We start from the raw sequence: 26,185 nt of genomic DNA on the forward strand, positions 1-26,185 counted from the left end.
GATTATAATATCATTCGTTTATTTGGCACAAATCTCTTCGATTTACAAACAACAGTCTTGAATCCAGACTCCGTTACATGATTAAAGCGCGCATGAATTCATAACACAGTTTCCAGAATTGATCGTTGAGTTGCTTCCGATCAATCTCAGTGTTTTATTAGGAGTCTCGGATGTTAAGAAGCCATTTATTAGATAATAATAGTAATTGTGCTTGAGCGTCGTGTGATTGTCAGGTTAGTAGGAGTAAGAATGACCGTGAGCATCTGTACAGTTAAAATGTCACCGCATGAGATATGAAAATAGCACAAAAAATGTGTCATTTATTGTAACAAATGATAAAAATTAGATTCAGATCTAATGAGTCACACTGACTGAAGTGAACAAATACTTTTCAGGGTCGATGTATGATTCAAATATTTCAATATTCATCCAAAGACCTGTAGTTTAATATTAAAAATCTCTGACTAAACACACTGATGGTTGAAGACTGAATGTGATTGGTTGATTATCTAGCTGAATATTGGGTCATTACAGCGGTTCGTAACACTGTAGAGTCCCTCTGTACGGGGTGATGATACGGTTCATGTTTCGGTTCTCTCTCCAGGCACTTGGGAGCTACACACACACACACACACACACACACACACACATGTGCAAAACACACACACACGTGCAAAACACACACACACACACACACCATTTTACTCTCCTGTCCTGGATCAGCGATAAAGGGTAAAAACGGTGAATCTCATGAAGAGATGACCAGCTCATATTTCACCCCAAAATAATAATAAAAATATTTCGGTAACACTTTATATAATATGCAAGAATGCATTAATAATGCCTTGTAATGCATTGCAACATTAAAAACTGTAACCTCATCTCTAATACTTATCTATTCATTATTACACCTTTAGAAATAAACAAATCATTTCAAATTGAACAAAGAATCTGCAATTATTATAATAAATTATTTTTTTGCTATATTGCAGGAAGGTAGGGATGTTTATTTTTTTAATTAAAATCAGCAAATCAGCAATTAAATTTAATTAAAAAAATACTACCATAAAGTATTCATACAATTATACTTTTTAATAATATATAATTTGGGAAAAAAGTGTTTAAGTGATGTGCTTTTTTTTTTATTGAAATCAATCACATAAATTATATTAAAAACAACAAATACTACCATAAAAATATACCTTTAAATAATATATAATTTGGGGAAAAAAGTGTTTAAGTGATTTGCTTGAATTTTTTTTTTTAAAAATCACATAAATTATATTTAAAACGACAAATACGACCATAAAGTATACCTAACAATTATACTTTTAAGTAATATATAATGTGAGGTAAAATGTGTGTTATTGTTGTGCAAAAAATAAATACCGGTACATCTCAATGGTCCTAAATGAGGCTACACGCAACTTATGTAAAATCTCCTTTAGAATATTAAACGCATCTTTTGATTTCAGAGTGAAAGATGACCTGATAATTTTCATGAGTCTCACGCGGATATGAAAGTGATATCCAGACAAACACACGCTGTAAACTCGACACGTGTGTGTATTTCCATCAACAACACACTCCTATTCAGTCGGTATTGCACGTACATTCAGCGTGTCTCTGTACCAAACACACACACACACACTCGTTCGCTCTAAACACGAAACGCTTGCATCAGAAATCAAAAGCTAAACAACTTTTCCTCATCCTCTTCATTGGCAGCATATTCTCAGGTTTGTAACGGGTAACACTTTACAATAAGGATCATTAGTTAACATGAACGATACTTCTACAGCATTTATTATTCTCAGATAATATTAGTTTCAACATTTACTAATACATGAATAAAATCAAAGATTGTGTTTTGTTATCATTAGTTAATGCACTGTGAACTAACACGAACCGCTGCATTTTTAATCAAAGATTAACTAATGTAATGTATCGCTCATTGTTAGTTCATTAAAACATCAACTAATGTTGCCAAATGAACCTTATTGTAAAGCGTTATCGAAAAAAAAACTAAATTTGTTCTGTTTTTCTTACTTCGGGTGTCTACGCTGCTACCGCGCGCTGTAGTTGAACTGCTGAAACTTGCGCAGCAGGATCTGCGAGAGGTCGAAGGTCATGAAGCTGATGCCCACAGCGATGGGCCCTTTGACCCAGTTCATGCTCAGGCCCTTGTAGAGTCCTCGGATCACGCCCTCCTCCGCCACGATGTCCCTCATGGTGCCGGAGATGGTGCCGTACGTGTGTCCGGTGACGCCGGCCGTCTGCATGCGTCTGCGCACCACGTCCAGCGGGTACGAGGAGGACTGGCCGATCAGACCCGCGCACGCACCGAACGCCAGGCGCTCGTACGAGTACGGCTGAGAGCGACCCGTGTGCTCTGAAACACAGAAGAGACCCGTTACTGACGGCTAGGAGACAGAAAACGGCTAATAAAACATGCACAGGAAAATAAAACAACCCTCCGTGGCACAGACAAGCCTTAAAGGAGAAGTTCACTTTCAAATAAACATTTCCTGATAATTTATTCACCCAAGATGTTCATGTCTTTCTTTCTTCAGTCGAAAAGAAATGAAGGTTTTTTGAGGAAAACATTCCAGGATTTTTCTCCATATAATGGACTTCAGTGGCAACCAACGGTTTGAAGGTCCAGATGTGAGTTTCAGTCTCGACACGATCCAGCCGAGGAATAAGAGTCTTATCTAGACAAACCAGCGGCCATTTTATAACAAAATAAGCATTTATATTAGGGCTGTCAATCGATTAAAAAATTTAATCGCGATTAATCGCATGCTTGCCATGAGTTAACTCGCGATTAATCGCACATTTTTTATTTGTTCTAAATGTACCTTAAATTTATACTTTTCAAGTTTGTAATACTCTAATCATTATGGGCATGGATAAACATGGATGCTTTATGCAAATGTATGTTTATTATTGAAACCATAGTCAACATAGAGCATGAAGACGAGACATGTTTCAAAGGTCATAGATGTTTTTCAAAGAACTTGTTCATGTCTATTAGACACATGAAGAAAGAACAAAGAAATACCAGGTTCCCATTACTTCTCTTTCTTTAAACTGAGCAATTTACTAAACCAAACATGTTTAGATGTTTGCATGGCAGGGCAGCTCTTCTGAAAATGCTAAATTACATTTATTATTTATTATTACATTAGTTTGTCTCTCTCTGTGCCCATTTTGATGAAGCTAAATTCTCAATAAAACAGTGTTTGGTATATTTTACTGTTTCTGTTGTCAAACAACTGAATGAATATGAAATAGTGACTGAAACGCGACCCATTAAACATAACCAGCTCTCCCTTCCAATATGTTAATCTGCACAACAATCCTGATAATCGAGCCGTCGTCTGATGAAATCAAATACACATAAGATAAAGACAATATCTGTGCTGTGATTTCTGCTATACGTGCATGTAAAATTAGAGAAGCAACATAATATCTGTGTTTAACTGAATTAAAGCGCTGCTCCTCTCTACCGCGTGAGACGCGTAGAGAGAGAGAGAGAGAGAGAGAGAGAGCTGGGAGAGCAGCGGCGATTCTCAGAAACTAAAGGTTTGGGCGCTTTTTTGAAGAGAAAAAAAAATCGCTAAATGTGTCTGCAATGTCGCTAAGTTGGCAACACTGTGTATCTCCATTTCTCCAACTAGGGGTTGGGTCACGGGTCAAACTGAAAATATGCGCTGCGTTAATCGCGCGTTAAAAAAAATAACGCCGTTAATATGATGTTGCGTTAACGCCTAATTAACGCGTTAACTTTGACAGCACTAATTTATATACTTTTTAACCACAAATGCCCGTCTTGTACCGTCTCTGAGATGCGTCACGCATTACATCATCACGTTGGAAAGGTCACGCGTGACGTAGTCGGAAGAACCGACCCAGAGTTCACAAGTGTGGAGTAGGAGGACCGTTCAAAGTTATTGTATGACACATATTTATATGTATTTGTATCAGTTTATTGTTTAAAATGGTCCTTACGTGCGCATATCCTGATGTTTAACGACGTCACGCGTGACCTTTCCAACGTGATGATGTAATGCGTGTCGCATCTCAGAGACGGTACAAGACGGGCATTTGTGGTTAAAAAGTATATCATTTTTATTTATTTTTATAAAATGGCCGCTGGTTTGACTAGATAAGACTCTTATTCCTCGGCTGGATCGTGTCGAAACTGAAACTCACATCTGGACCATCAAACCGTTGGTTGCCACTGAAGTCCATTATATGGAGAAAAATCCTGTTTTGAAAATGTTTTCCTCAAAAACCTTCATTTCTTTTCGACTGAAGAAATTAATTATATGTTAGACTTAAAGATATGAATAAGCTGGTGTGTTTGAAAACATTTAGGAGATAAGTATTAATAGTTAAGACCAGTTAATAACGGTTATGAAACCCATATAGTTGATGCGTTAACTACTGGGACCTTGTTGTAAAGTGTTACCGTGTTTTCTGGTTCAATAAAATAAAAAGGTAACACCTTACAACAAGGTTAACATTAACTATATTAGTTAACATATTAACAATACACAAAGCATACATATAAAGTTAATCTCACTTTTTAACTCATTTGTTCTTTAAAATCAAAAGTTAACAGTTCATGCACTGTGAACTAACATAAACAAACAGTGAACAGTTGTATGTACAGTACATGAACAAATATTAAAGTCCCCCTGTGGTGAAAATCAAGTTGTTTATGTGTCTATGTGGTGTTTTTAATACGCTTTAATAAGTTCATAAGTGGACAGCATTGCTGAGTATTTTGTGCTTAAAACTGCAGTGAACCAAAGACAGTCTCAAAAACACGGTTTGAAATCGCTGGTGTTTCTGACGTCACACACTACCTTGTAACCAATCAGATCAACGTGTGATCGTCAACCAGTGGATCTCTGAGCTGAGGGAGTGAGTGGAGGCGGGGCTCATTTGCATATTCATAGAACCGCGTATACTAAATGAGGCAAGGGTGTCGAGTTAAAGCGTAAAACGAATTTTAACGTATAATTTTAAGGCATGAAGACTTTTTTTTTTTTCAAGGAAAAAACATTTAAATATGTAATTCTGGTAATCAAAAATGAGTTTTACGGGATAAAATTATTGATTACGGGGGACTTTAACAAATGAGTCCTTAAAGGTCCCATGACATGAAATTTTCACTTTGAGGTTTTTTAACATTAATATGAGTTCCCCTAGCCTTTATATGGTCCCCAAGTTTCTAGAAATTTCAATCGGTGTAAATCGAGCTTTTGCTATCTTTCTCTGCCTTTGAGAAAGTGGAAGCTCAATCGGGCTGATCTTGAATCTCCTCCTTATGACGTCATAAGGAGGAAATGTTACCTCCCCTTTCTCTGCTTTGCCCGCCCAGAGAATACTTCCCGTCCATGAGAAAATGAGCTAGGAAGTAGGAACGCGTGCGCGCGATTTTAGTTTGTCCACGGGAGATATCATGGTTTTTGAGCGAGTGAAGCATAATGATTGCTCAATAATTGGATGTACAAATGAACACCGAAGCCTTTTTTTAGTTCCTTCATCCAAGCCCCGGAAGAACCAGTGGATTAATTTCATTTTCTCTGGAAATGCGCCGACACAACTCCCCAAAGTTCACCGACGACTGTTTCCTGAACTTGGGTCAATACAGAGCTGGCCTCGACGAACGTCTGAAAATAAATCGATCGAGCTAACGTTACCAAGCAACACTTTCTGATGTGTAATTGTTCAAGTTCAGACAGGTAATCTTTCTCTCAAAATCGTTCAATACTGCTGTTTATGCATCAGTAAGTCAAGCCAGTGACTAAAATATCAAATTCACATTGTTTCTATTAGTAGGATGAAAATAATCGTATTTAAATTGTGAATAAATTATATACAGAAAGCGATCAAAGAACAATCCTTCCACACAGCGCGATCGAGTTTATCTGGACACTTGCCAAACTCATCTGCTTGCTCAATGCTCATCACGGCAACATTTTATGTGATGGGAATAGATCTAAATACTTGAAAAACTTCTGACGATTTGTTAATCTCGATAGCTGTAATGGTAAAAACGTAAATAGCTGTAATAGTAAAAGTATTTGAGAGAGTTTCAGATGTGATGCGTAGCTATTTCATATGCAAGCATGTCAGCCAATCACAGCAGTGGCCGGTTACACTGAATCTCACACAGACACGCCCCTTCAAACAGAGCGTTCAAATCAGAGGCTAAAATTGGGCTAGGAAAAATGCCTTTTATTTCTAAATTATGACTATTTTTTATCTAAAAAACATACTAACATTATAAGGGCAACCCAGGAAACATTATAAAATAATATAATAACCCCATGTCATGGGACCTTTAATGTAAAGAGTTACCATAGAAACTAAATGCAGTCAATAATTTGAAACTAAAAATTACAACAAATAAAAGCGGAGTGGAAACGAGTGAAACATTTTATGTTATAACACTGAAACACACACACACACACACACACCTGCGTGAACTTTCTTCAGCGTCTCGTATGTAAAGAAACTGATTCCTGCGTACGGCACGACGCCGAGGATGGTGGGAGTGAAGCCCCTGTAGATCGTCTTCAGTCCCTCCTCGCGAGAGATGCGCACGAACACGTGCATGATGTTACTGTACCTGAGGACCAATGACATCATCACACAGTGACATCACACTCTCATTTCTTTACAGCAGGTGTTCCCGTAAAGGAGTAGTTCACTTCAGAATTACTCTCCCGCACGTCATCCAAGACGTTCATGTCTTTCTTTCTTTAGTCGAAAAGAAATTAAGGTTTTTGAGGAAAACATTCCAGGATTTTAACAAAAAAATAATACAAAACTAGACCAGAAGCATTACTTTATAGTTTGGCTTCAGAAGGCATTGATTCATCCAGTGGGTTAGTATGGATTTTTCAAGCAATGGCATTATATGGACTCACGGAGATGGATTATTTTCCCCCCAAAAAATCTTTGTTTGTGTTTATCTGAAGAAAGAAAGTCATAAACATCGGGGATGGCACGAGGGCGAGTAAATGATGAGAAAATTTTATTTAATTAAAAAAAAAGTACATTTTTATCCCTTTTTCCCCTTAAAGGTAGGGTAGGTAAGAATTGTCTAAAGAACTTTTTTTCAAATTGGCTTAAACTGTCTATATATACCAATACATAATTAAAATGTAAGTACTTTGAAAAAGAGAGTATACAAATTGAGTGACTCTAGTGTATTTAATCTTCAATAAACACAGCTCATTAATTCCTACCGGGACGAAACAAGTGATTGGCTTGCGCGACTGTCACTCTCCGTCGCCATGACTACCGCCGCTATTACTGGCTCCGCCCACATGCGCGCAGCCGCGCACCCGTTTTTAGGCGGGAGTGAATGGAATTAATGAGCTGTGTTTATTGAAGATTAAATACACTAGAGTCACTCAGTTTTTATACTCTCTATTTCAGAGTACTTGCATTTTAATTATGTGTTGGTATATAAAGACAGTTTAAACAAATTTGAATAAAAGTTTTTTTAGACAATTCTGACCTTCCCTACCTTTAAAGGTTGTATCAGCGATTTCAGGCCCAAAAATAAATGATCACATTCACCTAATCTTTTCTAACAATCCGCTAGCTGACCGCCCCATAAGCAAGCTGTCAAAAAAACGCGTCTCTGTAGGCATCTAGGCCTTGAGATCTGCACACAAAAACAATTGGTTTCACCACTCAAACCACTCAAAACCAAAATAAACAGTGTTCAACCAATCACCAACAGGGGGGTGGGTGGGGGGGGGGGGGGGGGGGCTTGTTGTGAGGTTTTGGGCTCGTGCACGGCTGCATGTGAAGTCGGAGCTGAAGAAGAAGCCATGTCTTGGAATAAACACGATGGTATTCCCTCGCCCTAATCCTTTTGTTTTAGTGTGCAGATCTCAGAGCCTGGATGCCTACAGAGACGCGTTTTTTTTGACAGCTTGCTTATGGGGCGGGCAGCTAGCGGATCGTTAGGAAAGATTAGATGAATGTGATCATTTATTTTTGGGCCTGAAATCGCTGATACAACCTTTAAGATAGATGGATGAAACGTCTTACATTTCCTTGGGTGTGACGGCCATGCGTGCGCGGACCATGTCCAGTGGGTACGTGATCATGGCGGCCGTTGTTCCCGCCATCGAACCCGCCAGCAGCCGCGGCACAGGCGGCAGAACTCTGGAAAACAGGATACTTTCAACATTAAAGGTACAATATGTAAGAATTTTGTCTACATCCACAGTGTGATATATTTCCTGCAGTTTCCACTCAGAGGCTTGATCAACTTAAGGTTGAGCCGCTGTAGTCACTCGGACTATTTTAAACATCGTCTTTACAAACTTATTGGGCCGGCAAGTTTCAATTACAACAGAAGCCTCTGGAGGAGTGAGACAGCGCTCAGATTTAATCACTAATATCTTCATTTGTGTCCCGAAGATGCAAACATGAGGGAGAGTAATTACCAGTGAATTACCAATTACGCGGGTCAATGTATAAACAACCCGCACCCGACTGACGTTTTCAACTAACCCGCCCGCAACTCGGACCGCAAAAAAAAAGAAAGAAAATATTGTACCCGACCCGCTTCCTGACCCGCGTTTTTTAAAAGTAACGAGTAAATGCTCAGTAGCGTCATTGGGCCATAGACGGAGGAACTAGGGGTGTGGGCGCAGCATTTTTCTGAATGCTGTATGATATTGCCTAGTGTTTTGTAATAAAGGCTTGATTTATTCATTTATTTCGTTTCATTTTCTTAACAATTAAGATGTTGCATGTGTTTATCCAGTCTAATCGAAGTGTGCGTCTCTCCCCCGACTTTCCCAACAAAAATCCCCCCCCCCTCTCAGAAAACACATAAACTGACATTACTGAGCTATATGCGTTTAAAAGTAGCCTATCAAAATGGCACAATGGCATTGCTCAGTTCAACGTGTTGGGAAATCGGGCGTTTTGTCCCGCGTCAGCTTTTATTCAAAAGTTAATAACGCGCTCAACATTCAAAAGGTAAATAAGGATTTCCCACTTCTGCCTGCAGACTGAGCTCGTGCGTCATCTTCGCGTCAGTTATTCAGCCAATAAAACGTAGGCTTATGTATTTCATAGAAAATTGTGTCTAGTACTATATCAATTACAAAGGTTTAATTGGCATCTTTATTTCAAATGACCCGACCGACCGCGACCCGAATATCCTAAAAAATATTCTTGGATGACTCGTAACCGCGGGTAACCGCTCATTTTGGATCAACCCGCGCATCACTGGTGATTACTGACAGAGTTTACATTTTTGGGTGAACTAACCCTTTAATTTCTCATTTGTAAGTCTCTTTGGATGAATAAACGAATACATGTAATTGTGCAGTGGTGAAGCACCAGTCACTCACTTGCCCTGGAAGCCGTAATGCTGTCCCAGAATCCTCTTGTATTGTTCATGTGCGCAGAACTGGATGGCAGCGTATGGAATAACGCGCACCATAGTGGCCGAGTTTCCCCTCCACAGACTGAAGAACCCATCCTTGAGATATGTGCGGTAAATTAACCTGTACGCCTCCTGGAAATTACAAAACGTATATATTTATGCATTTTATTCAAGGTGACGTACAAGTATTATTCAAGTATATCAGTTCATGCATTCCTAGGAAGTCGAACCCGTGACGTTGGTGTTGCTAGCGGCCTGATCTACAGTTTGAGCTACAGGAATACAAACATGGCATTCATCACAAAATATATGAAGTCATCTGCGGACTTTTAAATGTACATGCAAAAACACTGACATGTTAGCGCAGGAAAAAGTTGATTCACATTGAAAAGTAAACACTCACCTTAGCAGAGAATCTATTCGACGACACTGAAATGAGAAGATGAAGAGAAATATTTAGAGTTATTTAAAAAAAAACGTTTCAGCAATAAATAACCCCTTATATTATATATACCCCACAGCCATTACATATTTAAAACAGTAATCTCCTATACTAAACCTAAACTAATCTTGACAAACTATATATCATTTGAAAGCTTACAATATCTAGTTTACATATTTGGTGACTGATTTTCAAAATAAATTACAGAGGAGCCGTAATTTATCAATTTGTGACAATAATATGTTCATACTCCTAAGGCGTGTTCAGACCTTTATTTTGAAATAGTGATGAACATGAAAAATCATGAAAGAATGGTAGAAACCTCAGTTTGTTTTCATGCCAAGAGTTCAAAAGATAGCATCCGTTCAATTCTTTTAGAAAAAAAGCTCTGAAAATGTTTTAAATATAAAGAAAAACAATAGATTCAGCATTAGTGATGTGTCAGCGAGCTATAATGCACATACGTGATCTTTTGTTTCTTAGAGGTTGAATTCACTTCAAAATCTGTCAAACTTCCAACACTACTTCTGAATAGGATGTCTACTTCATAAATTGTATGAAAATTGTAATAATAATGGTTCAGACTCAAACAACATAAATGGAGATGGAGGCGCCCTTATATGGGCAGTAATGTCCACTAGTGGAGAAGTGTGGTACTGCGCCCAAACTAAATCTCACTGAACGCTCATTTACTGAGATATCAACCTAACATTTGAAACAAAACTTGTTCAGATTTTTGGCTTTGATTTTTTTGCATTTTTAGAGTCCTCCAGGTTTTGAAAATATATATTTTATATAAAATATGAATAATTAAATTTTTAACATTGTACATTTTCATAAACTCAAAGTTCTATAATTTTCTTTCTGTTTCTTTCTTAATTGATTTCACTTCTACAAAAATTTGTCAAATGTCTTCTTTAAAACAAGACCAATCTTACATCTATTCCAAAGCATTCTTGAATTACAACCATTTAATTTCGGAATGTGCATTTTCACGTCTATTAAAAAAAAGGGGATAAACATTAATTGGTTTATTGGTTTGACATTTGGTACTTTGAAACATACTTTGAGATTTGCTTTTGTTAAAAAAGTATGTTCTATATAGTATGAGTGCGTGTAGTATCTGGACGTACTACATCCGCCATGGTGTCACTGTCATGTGACCTACAGAATCAGTTGCTGTTGGTCACATGACAGTATCCATACTCGTATAGATACGAGTATACTTTTTTTGAACGGTTCCAAAGTAAATTCAAATGTAGGACCTACTTTTAAGTGTTTAAAATACTTAAGTGCCCTGCAAATGTGTAGTCAGTCACTTAAAGAAGATTAATAAGAGTTCCTCTTGCCTTGGAAGATAATCTTGGTTCGATCCAGCGGGGCGACAGCGGTTTTAGCCACGGCTCCTGCAAACGCCCCCGAGAGCAGAGAGTTCAGGACCGACCGACCCTGTTTAAAACCCTACACACACACACACACACACACACACACAAACACAGTTATGATTCATGAATATTTTCACGTATAACCAAATAAATGCCTCACACACCCAGTGTTAATCAGTAAGAATGTGGAGTAAACATGTCCAGGCATGACCACATCCTGTGGCTTCTGGGAAGAACTCAAGCCTTCCCTCTAATCTTTATAAAGCAGAACAGGTTTATATTCACACTCTTAATCCGTTTCCACACACAAACCCATGACCTGAATAACTGTCTGAATACTAGTTTTATTGATCAAACTTCACGTCCCAGAATGCCCGAACGACTGAATGACTACAGATTCATCCGCCCTGTTCCTCATAATATGAAGGATCCAACATTATCTGTACCTATAATAATAATTATATTGATATATAATCACAAAACTTTGGCCAATTGACCTATGGCTAAGCCACGCCCCCTCCACTCACTCGGACAGTCCACATTCGGCTACAGGCGCTATGGCAGCGGTCACAGTAGGAGACATTTCACAGGAGGCAATTGATGATTTTTGGAGACAGAAAGATTATATATCATCTCGAAGTCACCAAAAGGGCCTTAACTATGCATTGGAGGGTTATATTAATAATTTTATTGTTGAGAAGGTCGATGAAAAGCTTCAGCTCCAGGCAAAAATGTGCAGGTCAGTGTAAACGTGATAAACCGCAAAAAAAACACAAAGTTCCCCAGTTGTTTTGGTAGAAAGTTGTCTAAAATGTTGTGCTTCAATGTGTAATTAATGGTTCATGATCAAATTAAATATGTACAGGTCTAAGTTGCATACGTTTCCAGGACAAGCCTTTTTACCGTCTTTACCGAGAGTAGCCTAACGTTACCTCTCCGCTAGTGTGCTACAGTATTTACATGAGTCATTCAGCACAACATTGCTAACATTTGTTATCTCGGTTATTTACAGATACGGTAATGAAGCTAAGTGACATGATGTACAACGCAGCTAGAAGCTAACGTTAACGTTTTCCAATGTTAGGCTAACGTTAGGCTCAGGTTACGTTAGAGATGTTAAAGATAACGTTCAAATACGTTGTTGACTTTCCTTAGAACAGATGTAGACATCCTTGTTTCATTTATCCAGGTTTAGTTGGTGTTGTGGTCGACCGCATAACTTAACCCAGAGCAGACACTTATCTCGGCTGAGATGTGGCTTGGGAAAGGGTCGTCGCCCGGCCTCTCGGGATACCTAGTGTCGGAGTTGATGTACCCCATGCACACCGTTTGACCATTTTAAACTTAAAAAACATAAAAACGAATGAAAACTGACTAACTGCAATGCATTTCAATGGACGTGGAAGCAGAGAATGTCCGAGTGTATTAGTAAGCTATGCGCACTGTGATTGGCTCATCGTGTTTGGGGGCGTGGCTTAGCCATAGGTCAATTGTGCAGCTCTAAACACAATTACAATCACCCCACCCCTCCCCCTCCCCAAATTGCCATAGTATGGGATGAAATTAGTCTCAAAATTATTAACAAATGCATGCACAATTATCCATTAGCTTTATAAATATTGCAAATGTATCTTATAAAGCTCATGGATAACTGTGCATGCATTTGTTAATAATTTTGAGACTAATTTCATCCCATACTATGGCAATTTGGGGAGATTGTAATTGTGTTGCACAATTGGCCAAAGTTTTGTGATTATATATCAATATGGTCAATATAAATATAAAAATGTCAACATAAAAATAGGTAATATTTGATAATTGCAGAAGCCAAATTGTAATTTTTGGCTTTATCTCAATAAATTGTTCCTTTCTAATCCAGACACTTTAACCTGTGAGCCCTCGTGAAACACTGACATGACTGATGGGATTTACTGTAAACAAGACATTTAGAAACCCACATGGAAATAAAAACAAAAATATCATGCAAAATAGTGATTGACGGTCATGATAATAACTATAATAACAGTTAACTGAAAAAGAAACTGACTAAAAGTGTATTACATTATTTTGAGCATGAAAACATCCCACATTTCTGGAAAATCGTAGATTAAATAAAAATAGAATTACAATATTCTCTTTCAACAAGAGGTCAAAGTGCAAATACAGTGAATATATTCTTACTGTTATTATAAAACATTCATTACATGATACAAATATTAATGTGCATTACAAATGTTACTTTATTGCATTACACATTAGCTGGTACCACATCACTGCTGGGACACTAGACTGACCAATCAGAAGACAGGATTACTGTACATTAAACATTAAAGCACACAGTGACCCGAGAGAGAAGAGTGACCGATTAAAGAAAATACTGCGGTTATCTAGAGATAGAGACGACGAGGAACTCTCTTCCAACAGACATTCGATAGCGCTCAGTCAACTTGCTAATAGATGATGAGGTCACACATTTTCCACTGATAAAATGGACAATTTAAATGGTATTAGATGTTAAAATGTTTCAAATCTGAACCCTACTGTGTCATATTTGATATGCAAAGGCATCTAAATGATCAAAACTTTTATTAGAAACCTGTTGCACACAATCTACTACAGTCCTTCTGTCGTCTGATTGACAGTTCATACTTTTTTAGCAAGTAAAAGCCTTTTAGTATAATTGTTCACGTGTCCTTTTTTCTGTTAAATCTTTAATGATTTAATAAGACTAAACGTAATAACTTTGATATTGTCAGTAATATTTTTAAGATGAACACTTACTGGATTATCCAAAAAAATGTTTACAGGTGAAACTGGAAAAATGAGAATATGGTGCAAAAGTTCATTTATTTCAGTAATTCAACTTAAAAGGTGAAACTAATATATTATATAGACTCATTACATGCAAAGTGAGATATTTCAAGCCTTTATTTGTTATAATTTTGATGATTATGGCTTATAGCTTATGAAAACCCCAAATTCAAAATTAGAATATTGTGATAAGGTGTGAGCCATAATCATCATATATAATAAAATAAATTAATTTTTGCACTATATTCACATTTTTCGAGTTTCACACATTTTTCGAGTTTTAACATTTTTCACATGTTAAAATGTGAGTATCAAATATGATCATCAGACTTTTGAGGAAGGTTTATTTGTTCATCTCTCAATCATTGTATTGTATTGCATTAAATGTAATTTTAATGAACAAATGCTTTAAAACTAGAGCTTTGATCATAAAACGAAGCATTTAAATATCATCTGACAAAGACATTGGGAGGTATAGAGTGACGACTGATATTTATATGCATTTTATGCAAGTATTTTGTCATGCTGTTATAAAGACCTCATTGATTTACATTACAAGCATCTTACGTTTTGTACATATAAATATCACTATCTGCACCAAATTGCATATTTTTGCTAAGTTTGGGCCTCTGAATAAATCTGAGCTGTTATTTCCTCCATATTCTCACTATATCAGACTATTTGAGCCATAAAAGCCTGATGTGTCAACAAAGCCCCACATTGTTTTCATATTTAAAGTTTCAATAAACGGTTTCAAAAATAGACTATTATTTCATTTTTTCATTGTTTACAGGGTTGATCTCAACTTTGAGTAATTCATTTGTGGTTTGACTTCCTGTAGACTGTAAACACTGTGACTCTTTCAAAATAATCTTGTTGCACAAATAAAGGCCACAAACCGGTTTTTACATCTGCATTCTTTAACAACACAATGAATGTGGATTGATGTTGTCACTGAGCAATTATTTCTACAGAAATATAACAGTTCTGTCATCATTTACAGGTCCGAATGCTCACAAATAAAGTCATACGGCTTCAGAGTGACACAAGGACGAGTCAATACATTTAAAATGTAACCCTTGTGCTGTGTTGAAAACCCTGCGACACCTTTGGTGTTCCCGGGTCAAAAATGACCCGTCTTTTGAAAAAATAATAATTTGCGTGTAAATCTCTCGTTATGCTTTATCATCACCAAATATTGGATTCAGTCTTTTTTGTCAAATTGTTTTCACTCAATTAGCACAGGTTCTGTATTTATTTTTAGAAACTGACTGATTGTAGGCCTCATTGATCTGAGCTTATGCACCTGAATAAAAGGCATTATTTGTGAATAAATTTGTCAATATTCAACTAAATACGGGGAAATTTTGCACTGTTTATCACACTACTGTGCTGTAATGTTTAACCAAACTTTCATTTTGTACAAAATGAAACTGTAAATTGATATCTGATTGTACAGATAATTTTTTTATTAAATATTGCCAAAATAACCCCCAAATAATGTTTTTAGGCTCATGAGCGCAAATAAAGGAGGCCTACAACACAAGGGAGCCAAAAAGAAATACAAAACCTGTGATAACTGAAAGAAAACAAGTTGACAAATAAAGACTGAATCCAATATTTGGTGATAATATATAGAGAAATGAGAGATTTATACAAAAAAAATTGTAGGCCGGTCATTTTTGACCCGGAACACCACAAGTGTAACAAGGAGGGGGAAAAAAAATTACATTTTTTTTTTTTAATCTTAAATTTTGAGGAAGTAGTTCCACCCTGGGTGAGTAAAGTCAGTAAGTTTTAGTCTAATGTGATAACGCTAACTAGCATTTTCGGGAAAAAGAAAATCCTCTCCAGGTCTAAATTACCCGAACACAACCAAATAAGTCAGAACCAAATGGTGCAATCTTCCTGGCTGTCCTCTGCTGTGGGCGTGTTCAGAAGTGAGTGTTCTTACCTCTGATTGGCTGGAGGCGGGGCGTGGCAGCACTTCGCCCGGTGCCAGCGCCCCCTGGTGCTCCTGAACTGCATTACCCATGCCAACCTGATCCATTCATACACGCCAGCACACCGGGGGCTCGCCGGCCGACACGCTAGCACTCACACCGCACCTGGAGAGACACGAGATTCAAGCTATAATGTAGCATCACGTCATATCCAGCTCTTTCCTAACAAGCCTACTGCGGTTTAGATTATTTCCTTCATGTTCTTGTGTTCAGACTTCAAGAGAATAACGTAACGCTTGGTATGACATGAATATCTACGGCAAGAGATCTTTTCAGTTTCTGAATTCTATTCCTCCTGATTATTTTCTTTTTCTTTTCTTTACATTTCACAGTAACAGTATGAAAAAAGACAACATATACTGGGCATTAGTGATGCACGATATATACATTTATTTTTTAGATTTATTATGTTTTTATTTATTTAATTTGTATTGACTTTTTCTCAGATAAACATTACACCTCAATCAGATGGACGAATCTATATATCGAATATCTTTATATCAAAAACATACACACACAACATACAAATATATGATATATAGCCTACATTTTTATCATTATCGGCCTGACAAGAAAAATTGTCCGATATATTAAAGCTGATAAATAATGTATTATTTCCTTCAGCTGAGACGCTTCAGATGCGCACTGTTCAACATGATGCTTTTGAATTGCTTGAAATATGATTGGAATCACTTTGAAAAGGAAAATATAATAAAGTGCAACATGTGCTGTCATATCGGCTACATAAAATTATAATGAGAACATCATTATAAATGTGTGTTTGGGACATGGCTTTTAATGGTGGGACTTTTGTTTTTGTATCAGGCTCTCAAAAATTATATAAAAATTTGGATTTAGATTTATCGGCCAATATATCGGTTATCGGCTTTCAAATATCAAGAATTATCGGTTATCAGCCAATATATCGGTTATCGGCTTTCAAATATCAAGAATTATCAGCCAATATATCGGCTATCGGCTTTCAAATATCAAGAATTATCGGTTATCGGCTTTCAAATATCAATAATTATCAGCCAATATATCGGCTATCGGCTTTCAAATATCAAGAATTATCGGTTATCAGCCAATATATCGACTATCGGCTTTCAAATATCAAGAATTATCGGTTATCAGCCAATATATCGGTTATCGGCTTTCAAATATCAAGAATTAGTTCAAATATCAAGAATTATCGGTTATCAGCCAATATATCGGTTATCGGCTTTCAAATATCAAGAATTATCGGTTATCAGCCAATATATCGGTTATCGGCTTTCAAATATCAAGAATTATCGGTTATCAGCCAATATATCGGTTATCGGCTTTCAAATATCAAGAATTATCGGTTATCGGCCAATATATCGGTTATCGGTTTTCAAATATAAAGAATTATCGGTTATCTTTAAATCGGTGCATCTGTGTTCTGCTCTCCTGATTTAATTTATATTATATCCCATGAATAATTCACTGGACTGCACTAAGTAAGAATCTTCCGTTTTTCTCCCCAAATCTTCACGTCTCTTTCCAGGTATATTTTCACACGCATGTTTTAAAATGTAATTGTCTCACTTTTTCACTTCTAATATTAGCAGCGTTACTGGAATGTTTCTAAAGCAGGAAAATACTCCATTTCCATATGTTGTTTGAGTGATCTGAACCATTATTTTGACAATTTTCATACAATTTATGAAGTAGACATCCTATTCAGAAGTAGTGTTGGAAGTTTGGCAGATTTTGAAATTAATTCAACCTCTAAGAAACACAAAAGATCACGTATGTGCATTATAGCTCGCTGACACATCACTAATGCTGAATCTATTATTATTTTCTTTATATTTAAAACATTTTCAGAGCTTTTTTTCTAAAAGAATTGAATGGATGCTATCTTCTGAACTCTTGGCATGAAAACAAACTGAGGTTTCTACCATTCTTTTATGATTTTTCATGTTCATCACTATTTCAAAATAAAGGTCTGAACACGCCTTAGGAGTATGAACATATTATTGTTGCAAATTGATTAATTACGGCTCCTCTGTCATTTATTTTGTAAGCTTTCAAATGATATATAGTTTGTCAAGATTAGTTTAGGATATTACTGTTTTAAATATGTAATGGCTGTGCCAATAAACACGTCTGTAATATTGCAAGCTTTTGGGGTTATTCATGGTCTAATTTGTGAATGCTTTTACACTTTTTTGTGCAAAAAAAGAAAAAAAAAAAAAAAGCAAATCTTGCAAATAATCCTACAAATTTTTTTTTTGTTTGTTTATGCAAAATATAATATCAGATTTTTTCTTTTGTTTTTAAAGTGACGTCTTTTTATGCGATTATCTGATTTTGTGTATTACCAATCATTTTCATCACAAGTCTGTCTGTAAAACGAAATTGCAATTGATTTGCAGAAGCAGGACAGAGGATCTGATATGCGACGTGCCGACAGGAATCCAGAAGCGCTTGGATCAAATATCATCTGCAAGGGTCACACACATGGACCTCTAATAATAGCACAAATGCTGAATTATTAAAGGTCCTGAAAGCCTGAGAGACGAGCCAGGCCTGAGCAACACAGCTTAATATAGCACACAACTTTATTCATTCTTTCACACTGACAATAATGTGTTGTCAATGACCAAAGTGCTGTGAACTTTGAGCGTTGCAACTTTGCAGATGTTGTTTATGATCAAACTGCAACATTACACACTAACTACAGTTAGAGAAGTCAAATCATATTTAACCACCCCTTTAAAGTAACACTTATTGGCTGAAAGAAGAAAGTCATATACACCTATGGCTTGAGCGCAAGGAAATCATGGGATAATTTTTATTTTTGGGTGAACTATCCCTTTAACCCTTTAACTGTCAAGTCCCACCATTATACATTTAAAACAATAATATCTTAGTAAAAACCTTACGTCATATTTACAAACTATATGTCATTTGAAAGCTTACAATCACTAGTTTTCATATTTGGAGGCTGTTTTTTTTATTATTAATTAAAGAGGAGCCATAATTTATAAATTTGCAACAAGAATATTTCATACTCATTAGGCCTTTATTTTGAAATAGCAATAAAAGCCGCGTTTCCACCGAAATTACCCGGAACAATTTGTCCCAGGAACTTTTTGTGCCCCAGACTGGTTGCTTTCTGTGTTTACACCGCGGTCTAAAGTACCGGGAAGATTATAAACTGCGCGTGACTGCTCCTCCCAGTCTGCGACGCACAGTAATCAGTTTTGAGCGCCACATTTATAATAAGTATGGAGGAGATTCAAACTGTGCTGCAGTTGTTTGTGATATATTGCGGACATTGAATGTGAGATGGCTGGGACGAACGCGCAGAACATTTCCTGTTACACAAATACGCTTAATAAAGCCTGAACCTCGTCGTCGGTCCAGCTGGGTTTTTTAATTTTTTTTTTATTAAATTCCATATTTGCAGACAGACGACTCTTAATGCATGAAGCCATGAACCGCAATAGATTTTTAAAAATGCCGGTTAAATTAGAATGCTGCGTGGAGTCCTCCAGTCAATATGCGGCGTGAATACAACCAATCAGCATCTTCAGCGCACAAGTCCCGCCCCCGAAAGTTCCTGAATTTTCTGAAAAGTACTACCTCGCGAGCAGGGACTTTCGGAGGGGGAAATATTTACCCGGAACTTAATTTAGACCCTGGTTCCTGAGGTGTAAACACACCGAGTACCACCCCAAAGTTCCTAGTTCCTGGGGAAAGTTCCCGCGGTGGAAACGCGGCTAAACATGAAAAATCATGAACCTCAGTTTGTTTTCGTGCAAAGAGTTCAGAAGATAGCACAAATTCAATTTTATGAGAAAAAAAAAGTTCTGAAATTTTTTTAAACATAAATAAAAATATTATGGATTCTCGATTTAACGCACACATGTGCTCTTTTATGAGTTTATTAGAGGTTGAATTCAAATCACCGCATGGTTACATGAAATACATGGTTCAGATCACTCATAACATATGTGAAAACGGAGGCGCCCTTATATGGGCAGTAAGGAAGTTTGGCTGTGCATCTAGTGGAAGCGTTTGGTACTGCGCCCAAATCAAATCTCACTGAAAGCTCATTTTTTGAGATATCAACCTAAAATTTGGAACACAACTTGGCTTTCATTTTCTTGCAGTTTGAGAGTAAAATATATTTTGTAATATATATATTTTATATAAAATATAAATAATTATATTTTTACATTGTACATTTTCATAAACTCAATCTTTTTTTCCGTTTCACTTTCATAATTTATCTTTTCATAATTTATAATTTTGCACTTACACAATAATCGGGCAAATGTCTTCTTTAAAACAAGACCATCCATACCGCCTCCAGCCAATCAGAGGTAAGAACACTCACTTCTGAACACGCCCACAGCAGAAGACAGCCAATAAGATTGCACCATACAGTTAAAGGGTTAAACAGCGTCCGTAAGGGCTCTTAGTTAAAAAGTGTATATATTTGGAGAAATATTGATTTATCATCACATGTTTGCAAAATATTTCATCATAGAGAATACCATTTCTATTAATGATTCACTGAATTATGCGATCTCTCGTGTTACTGGTTTGATCGGAAGTAAATACAAACACTCGATGGTGTTTTAAAGTGAGTTTTGAGTAAAAGGGTAATAAAGGCTATAATAAAGGCTAATAATGGCTAAAATACAAACAAAATATCGATAAAAGATTAATGAAGATTAAGTTCGTCGAGCGAGAACAACTGAACATGAATTGAGCAGTTGTCCTCGCCAGATATTAGACAATAGCCTAGCTTGCAAATGGGTGTTTAAAGAGCAATCAAATGTTTTATTAGCATCTTATCAGCCTTATCTACAAACTCACAGGAACATGATGAAATGAAGCATGAGCAGACGTGTGGCTTCAGTTTAATTGTGGTTATAAGTTGTTATAAATTAATATTTTTATCTTGTGTTTGAGCTTATGAATGAATGAATGAATGAATGAATGAATGAATGAATGAATGAATGAATGAATGAATGAATGAATGAATGAATGAATGAATGAAATCATTTATATACTAATATCATTTAGATATTTCAAGCCTATATTTGTTATAATTTTGATGATTATGGCTTACAGCTTATGATTATGAAAACCTCAAAATTCAAAATTAGAATATTGTGAAAAGGTTTTCATAAGCTGTAAGCCATAATCATCAAAATTATAACAAATAAAGGCTTGAAATATCTCACTTTGCATGTAATGAGTCTATATAATATATTAGTTTCACCTTTTAAGTTGAATTACTGAAATAAATGAACTTTTGAACCATATTCAAATTTTTCCAGTTTCACCTGTAAATATTGGTTATGTGTCTTTTCAGAATTAATTATGAGAATCAACCTTTTTATTTTGGGTTGGTCATTTACGTTTAGTAAACAAGGGGTGTTTAGTAAAGGGTTAAAGACGGGAGAAAACCTGAGGTCTATTCTCTGCGTCGAGGTGAACTGGAGCCAGAAGCTCAGTGTGTGAAAGGTCCTTCACGCTGACACACATTCAGTGCGCGCACACACACACACACACTAAACCCGTCACTCACATGTGACGCGCTCGATCACACCTGACTATTCAGACTTTAGCAATTCACGATTAGGCCTTTCACGCTACAGATTAACAGCTTTTTAAACCCTGGGTTAAGCAACATTTCACAATTGAGATTTTCATACATGAAACCGTCATTTTTAATCTTCTGTAAACTCTGTAAAGTCCCCCTGTGGTGAAAATCCAGCTTTTAATGTTGTTTATATGTCTTTTTAATATGCTTTAATAAGACAAAGCATGTGTAAGTTCATAAGTCGACAGCATTGCTGAGTATTTTCTGCTTAAAACTGCAGTGAACCAAAGACAGTCTCAAAAACACGGTTTGAAATCGCTGGTGTTTCTGACGTCACACACTACCTTGTAACCAATCAGATCAACGTGTGATCGTCAACCAGTGGATCTCTGAGTGAGTGAGTGAGTGAGTGGAGGCGGGGCTCATTTGCATATTCATAGAACTGTAACCAATCAGATAAACGTGTGATCGTCAACCAGTGGATCTCTGAGCTAAGTGAGCGAGTGGAGGCGGGGCTCATTTGCATACTCATATACTAAATGAGGCAAGGGTGTAGAGTTACATTTAAGATATTTTAAGGCATTTCAATGATTTTTTTTTTTAAATATGGTCAAAGATAAAATTAGGCTATTGACTACAGGGAGACTTCAATGCAAAATTCAATGCAACTTGACACAAATCTATACAATAACAATAATCCTACAACAGTAACTAATTCAAATTGTTCAGGGACAACATTTGTGGGATTCTGTTGATCTAAAATGGGTTTTTACGTAGGTTCAATTTATATTTCTCAGTGTGTGCATCTCAAAAGTTCCTGTAAGCTGGAAAATGTTTAGTTACTTTTTCTTTTTTTACACAGGGTAAAACAAAGCAAGATAACCTAGGATTGTTAACCCAGGGTTAAAAAGGATCTCAAGTGTGAAAGAATTTTTGTAACGATTAGGTCACCAAAGCAACTGATCTGTTTTCTCATTATGTTGAAGTGTGGGACGGCTTCCAACACCCCCCCCCCCCGCTCGCCTCGCTCTTTCCCAGTCTTTTATGTTCCCCGAGGATCAGATGACAGACCCACTGAAAGCCTTTTGTGCGAAAATACAGACAGCCAACAAAAATAACGACAGTGTTTAACAAACGGTGACAGTATACACACAAGAAACATCTTACATGAACTGCACACAGTAATGCACGCATAAAAATGGCTTAAAAACTGACGTTTACATGCGAAGATGAATATGATCATTCTTGTGCTTGGAATCCTAAAATTTAAATACACATTTTCATGTATATATACCAGAGATGGGGACTCGAGTTTGAGACTCGGACTCGAGTGCGACTTAAGTCGCACACACAGTGACTTCAGACTCGACTTGAGACTCGTCCTCGAAAGACTTCAGACTCGACTCGGACTCGAGCTGCGGGACTCGTGAACAATGTTTATTTTTAGGAAACGTCTGATGAGCTCGCTGTTATTCCCCTCCTTCCGTTATCTATAACCTGCCTACATAACACTATATCTGCTGCGCGCGGCCACACATGAGAGGACATCAAACATCGATTGCACCGGCCGCTGCTGTGCCATTCATCGTAAGCTGGGTTTAAAAACTTTCACCTCAAACAGAATTTTCACTTCAAACAGAAGGCACAAATCCTTTCTTTAAAGTGAATTTCGTTTTGTATTAATTGTATCTTAATTTTAATCAATGTTTCATCAACCAATTGCCTGGATTTAATAAATAAGAAGTAAATATAGCAGACAATATAATCACGACACGGAGGCGCCTGCGTGTGAACTGGAGCGCGTCTCATAAATTAACCGAAACTCTGCGTATAAGGTAGGCTAGTCTACTTCACAGACCTGAAAAATATATCTATATTGAAATGTATACTTTTATACAGAACAATTCAAAACGAAAGAAAACGGACTGCTCTCTGCTTATGTAATCCGTAGCCTATTTCTCTCTGGCGCATTCACTACTGCGAAGATCGCGAGTCAGCATCGTCAACTTCATCTTTATTAATAAACAATTAAAATGTATCCTTGCTATATTTGACATATTCATAATCATTGCTTTTGCTGGTTCTTTGAGTTAAAAACATGATTGCGTGATGAAAACATGATGAAAAACACCACCTAAATATAGCCTAACTGCTTAGAAAGAAAACACAGAACAAATAGAGTAGCCTAATGCGCATACGTCCATCTCGCGAATGTACAGTCTTCTTCATGCCATCATCACCCATATAGCCGCTTTTCCACTGGCCACCGCGAGCACAGAGGCCGAAACTCCTGTCAAAAATAAATCGCTATACAAATATATCAGACGCTGCCATTTAGTCTTTATTTAAAAACCACAAACAGGTAACTTAGCCTACTTGCATTCTTCATTTGTCTCGCGGTCTTTTTTTTTTGTTTTTTGTTTTTTGAACAAGTAAAACTAAAAGTGTGTTGTAACGCAAGCGTTACTGAATATTTAACGAGTAAAATATTACTGAAAATTGATTAGTAATGCCGGCTTAGACTACTGCGTTACAGCAAAAAGTAATATGTTACTGTTATGCATTACTTTTGTAACGGCTTACTCCCAACACTGCATATTACTTTGATCCTTATATATAGCTATACAGTGTTCTAAGCAGCCTGGATGGGTCGCTGTACGTGATGCAACACTTATTTAACCACAAAAGACTTGAGACTTGACTTGGACTCGAGCTCAGAGACTTGAGACTTGACTTGGACTCGAGCTCAGAGACTTGAGACTTGACTTGGACTCGAGCTCAGAGACTTGAGACTTGACTTGGACTCGAGCTCAGAGACTTGTGAGCATCTCTGATATATACATTGTTACTTTTTTCCTTCTCACTGATATTTTAGGCTATTTATTAAAATCAATTGTTGATTATTCCATTTGAAACATTTTTATTTTATTTAATCACTATTTTTATTATTTATTTGGTTTAATCATGTTTTTTTTACACTGTTTTTCTCACAAATTTTCCACAGAACCTGTTTGATGTGATATTTATGAAACATATACGATTGCTCTAGTTGGAAAATCAAAACAGATATCAAATATAACACACTAGCCAAATAATACTTATTTATGAAACATATCAATAATTTTACGTTGTCTATTTTGCTAAATCAGCCGAGGATTGTATCTTACCAAGTAAACGCATCAAATACAAAATACCTGTCATCACCAATAACTTAGACCATAAATGCTTGTTTATGAAACGTATCCAGATTAATTTACAACCACTGAGCATGTAAATCCATCAAATAAAACATTTATCAACACCAAAACAGATAATAAATGCCTTTTGTCCTCAAAGATACCATGATTGTTTACATTGTTTGTTTAGCGAAATTACGTCAACTGAAAACGGTCCATTGTTAAATATTTACTCGGAGACAAGAGATGAACTCATAACACAATTCTCAAAGTCAATATCAAAAGGCTTTTAGCCAGTTAGCAAAACAACTGTTATTAGCATTTAATTTCAATGGAGCTTATGGCTTACCTGACAGTCTGACAGCACCTGTTGAAGCTCTGTGGAGAAATCGAGAGGAAAAACACCAACTTTAACGGAATCTGATAGCAGTCTTCTCAAACATTCCCATGGTGTTGGACTACTGACCTCATAAACAAACATATGATGAAGTGATAAACTCCAGTCACCATCCACTTACATAAACAGTCGCCAGTCACCATGCACTGGCATAGAAAAACACGCTCGCGTCAAACCACACGAGTCAGTTCTGCAGGAGAGCTGGTTTTAAAACACATTTTACTCCACTTGTATTGCTTCTGCTGTGACTTTGAGCTGGTTTACACACACATTTCACGCGTCTGCTGTGCTGTCACACTAGCATGCGAGCGTTGAAGGGCGAGTCCAGGTGCATTGTGGGAGTTGTAGTCCAGAACGGGAGCGCGCTTGACGTGGATAGGCTCGCTCGAGGGGCGTCGAAGCGGGTACACATTAGAGAGGGTGGGGTTTGAAGTTTTAGCGATAATAATGCTTAATTTTGGCATTAATATAAGATTTTTCCGTTAGAAAGTCAAGAATAAACCTGCTGTCATCGTGATTCCCGTTCTTTCCGACAATAAAGCATGCGACGAGCTGGTAATCACGAGTTAACAAGTGGGAAAGTAGGAAGTTTCCGATAGCACGTGTGAATGCAGCGTAAAAGTCTGTAATGCTGAGAAAGGCGTGGACATGATTGGGACAAGATATACCATATTATTATCAGGGAGTGGCATATAACTACTATGGTAATCAGAACAGTACCATGGTATACGCCAAATATACAAACTTATATCAGATAAGATGTACTATAAAAGTGGCACTTTATTTATTTATACACTGAAGTATTCTTTTGCAGAAAAGGGTTAGTAGTTTGTTGTATATTTTTGTCATTTGAATTACTTAAAAAAAAGTTTTTAGTTATTTTTGTACATCAAGTTAACCTAAATGTAAAGAAACTAGCTGAAATAAAAGTTATTTTAA

The 26,185-nt window shown here is 36.7% G+C and overlaps 2 protein-coding genes across 5 annotated transcripts in view; both read right to left on the reverse strand.

Moving 5' to 3' along the window:
- On the reverse strand, positions 1 to 25,596 carry slc25a42 (solute carrier family 25 member 42). 4 transcript variants are annotated; one of them, XM_079612959.1, is made up of 10 exons: positions 25,368 to 25,581; positions 25,199 to 25,227; positions 16,035 to 16,188; positions 11,234 to 11,345; positions 9,846 to 9,871; positions 9,408 to 9,574; positions 8,089 to 8,205; positions 6,498 to 6,649; positions 2,050 to 2,392; positions 1 to 615 (listed from the first exon to the last, which is right to left on the reverse strand). In XM_079612959.1, exons 3-9 carry the CDS (start codon positions 16,128 to 16,130, stop codon positions 2,067 to 2,069), a joined length of 996 nt encoding a protein of 331 aa, XP_079469085.1. In that variant the 5' UTR covers positions 16,131 to 16,188; positions 25,199 to 25,227; positions 25,368 to 25,581; the 3' UTR covers positions 1 to 615; positions 2,050 to 2,066. The 4 variants fall into 4 exon arrangements, with proteins under 4 accessions (XP_079469085.1, XP_079469082.1, XP_079469084.1 ...); XM_079612956.1 differs by having other exon boundaries at positions 25,316 to 25,581; XM_079612958.1 differs by having other exon boundaries at positions 1 to 2,392; positions 25,316 to 25,596.
- Positions 1 to 26,185, reverse strand: part of map2k2b (mitogen-activated protein kinase kinase 2b) — a 529,628-nt gene that overhangs the window by 72,966 nt on the left and 430,477 nt on the right. The gene's annotated exons all lie outside the window — the stretch shown is intronic.

Source organism: Phoxinus phoxinus (assembly GCF_949152265.1).
Source record: "Phoxinus phoxinus genome assembly, chromosome: 5".
NCBI lineage: Eukaryota > Metazoa > Chordata > Actinopteri > Cypriniformes > Leuciscidae > Phoxinus > Phoxinus phoxinus.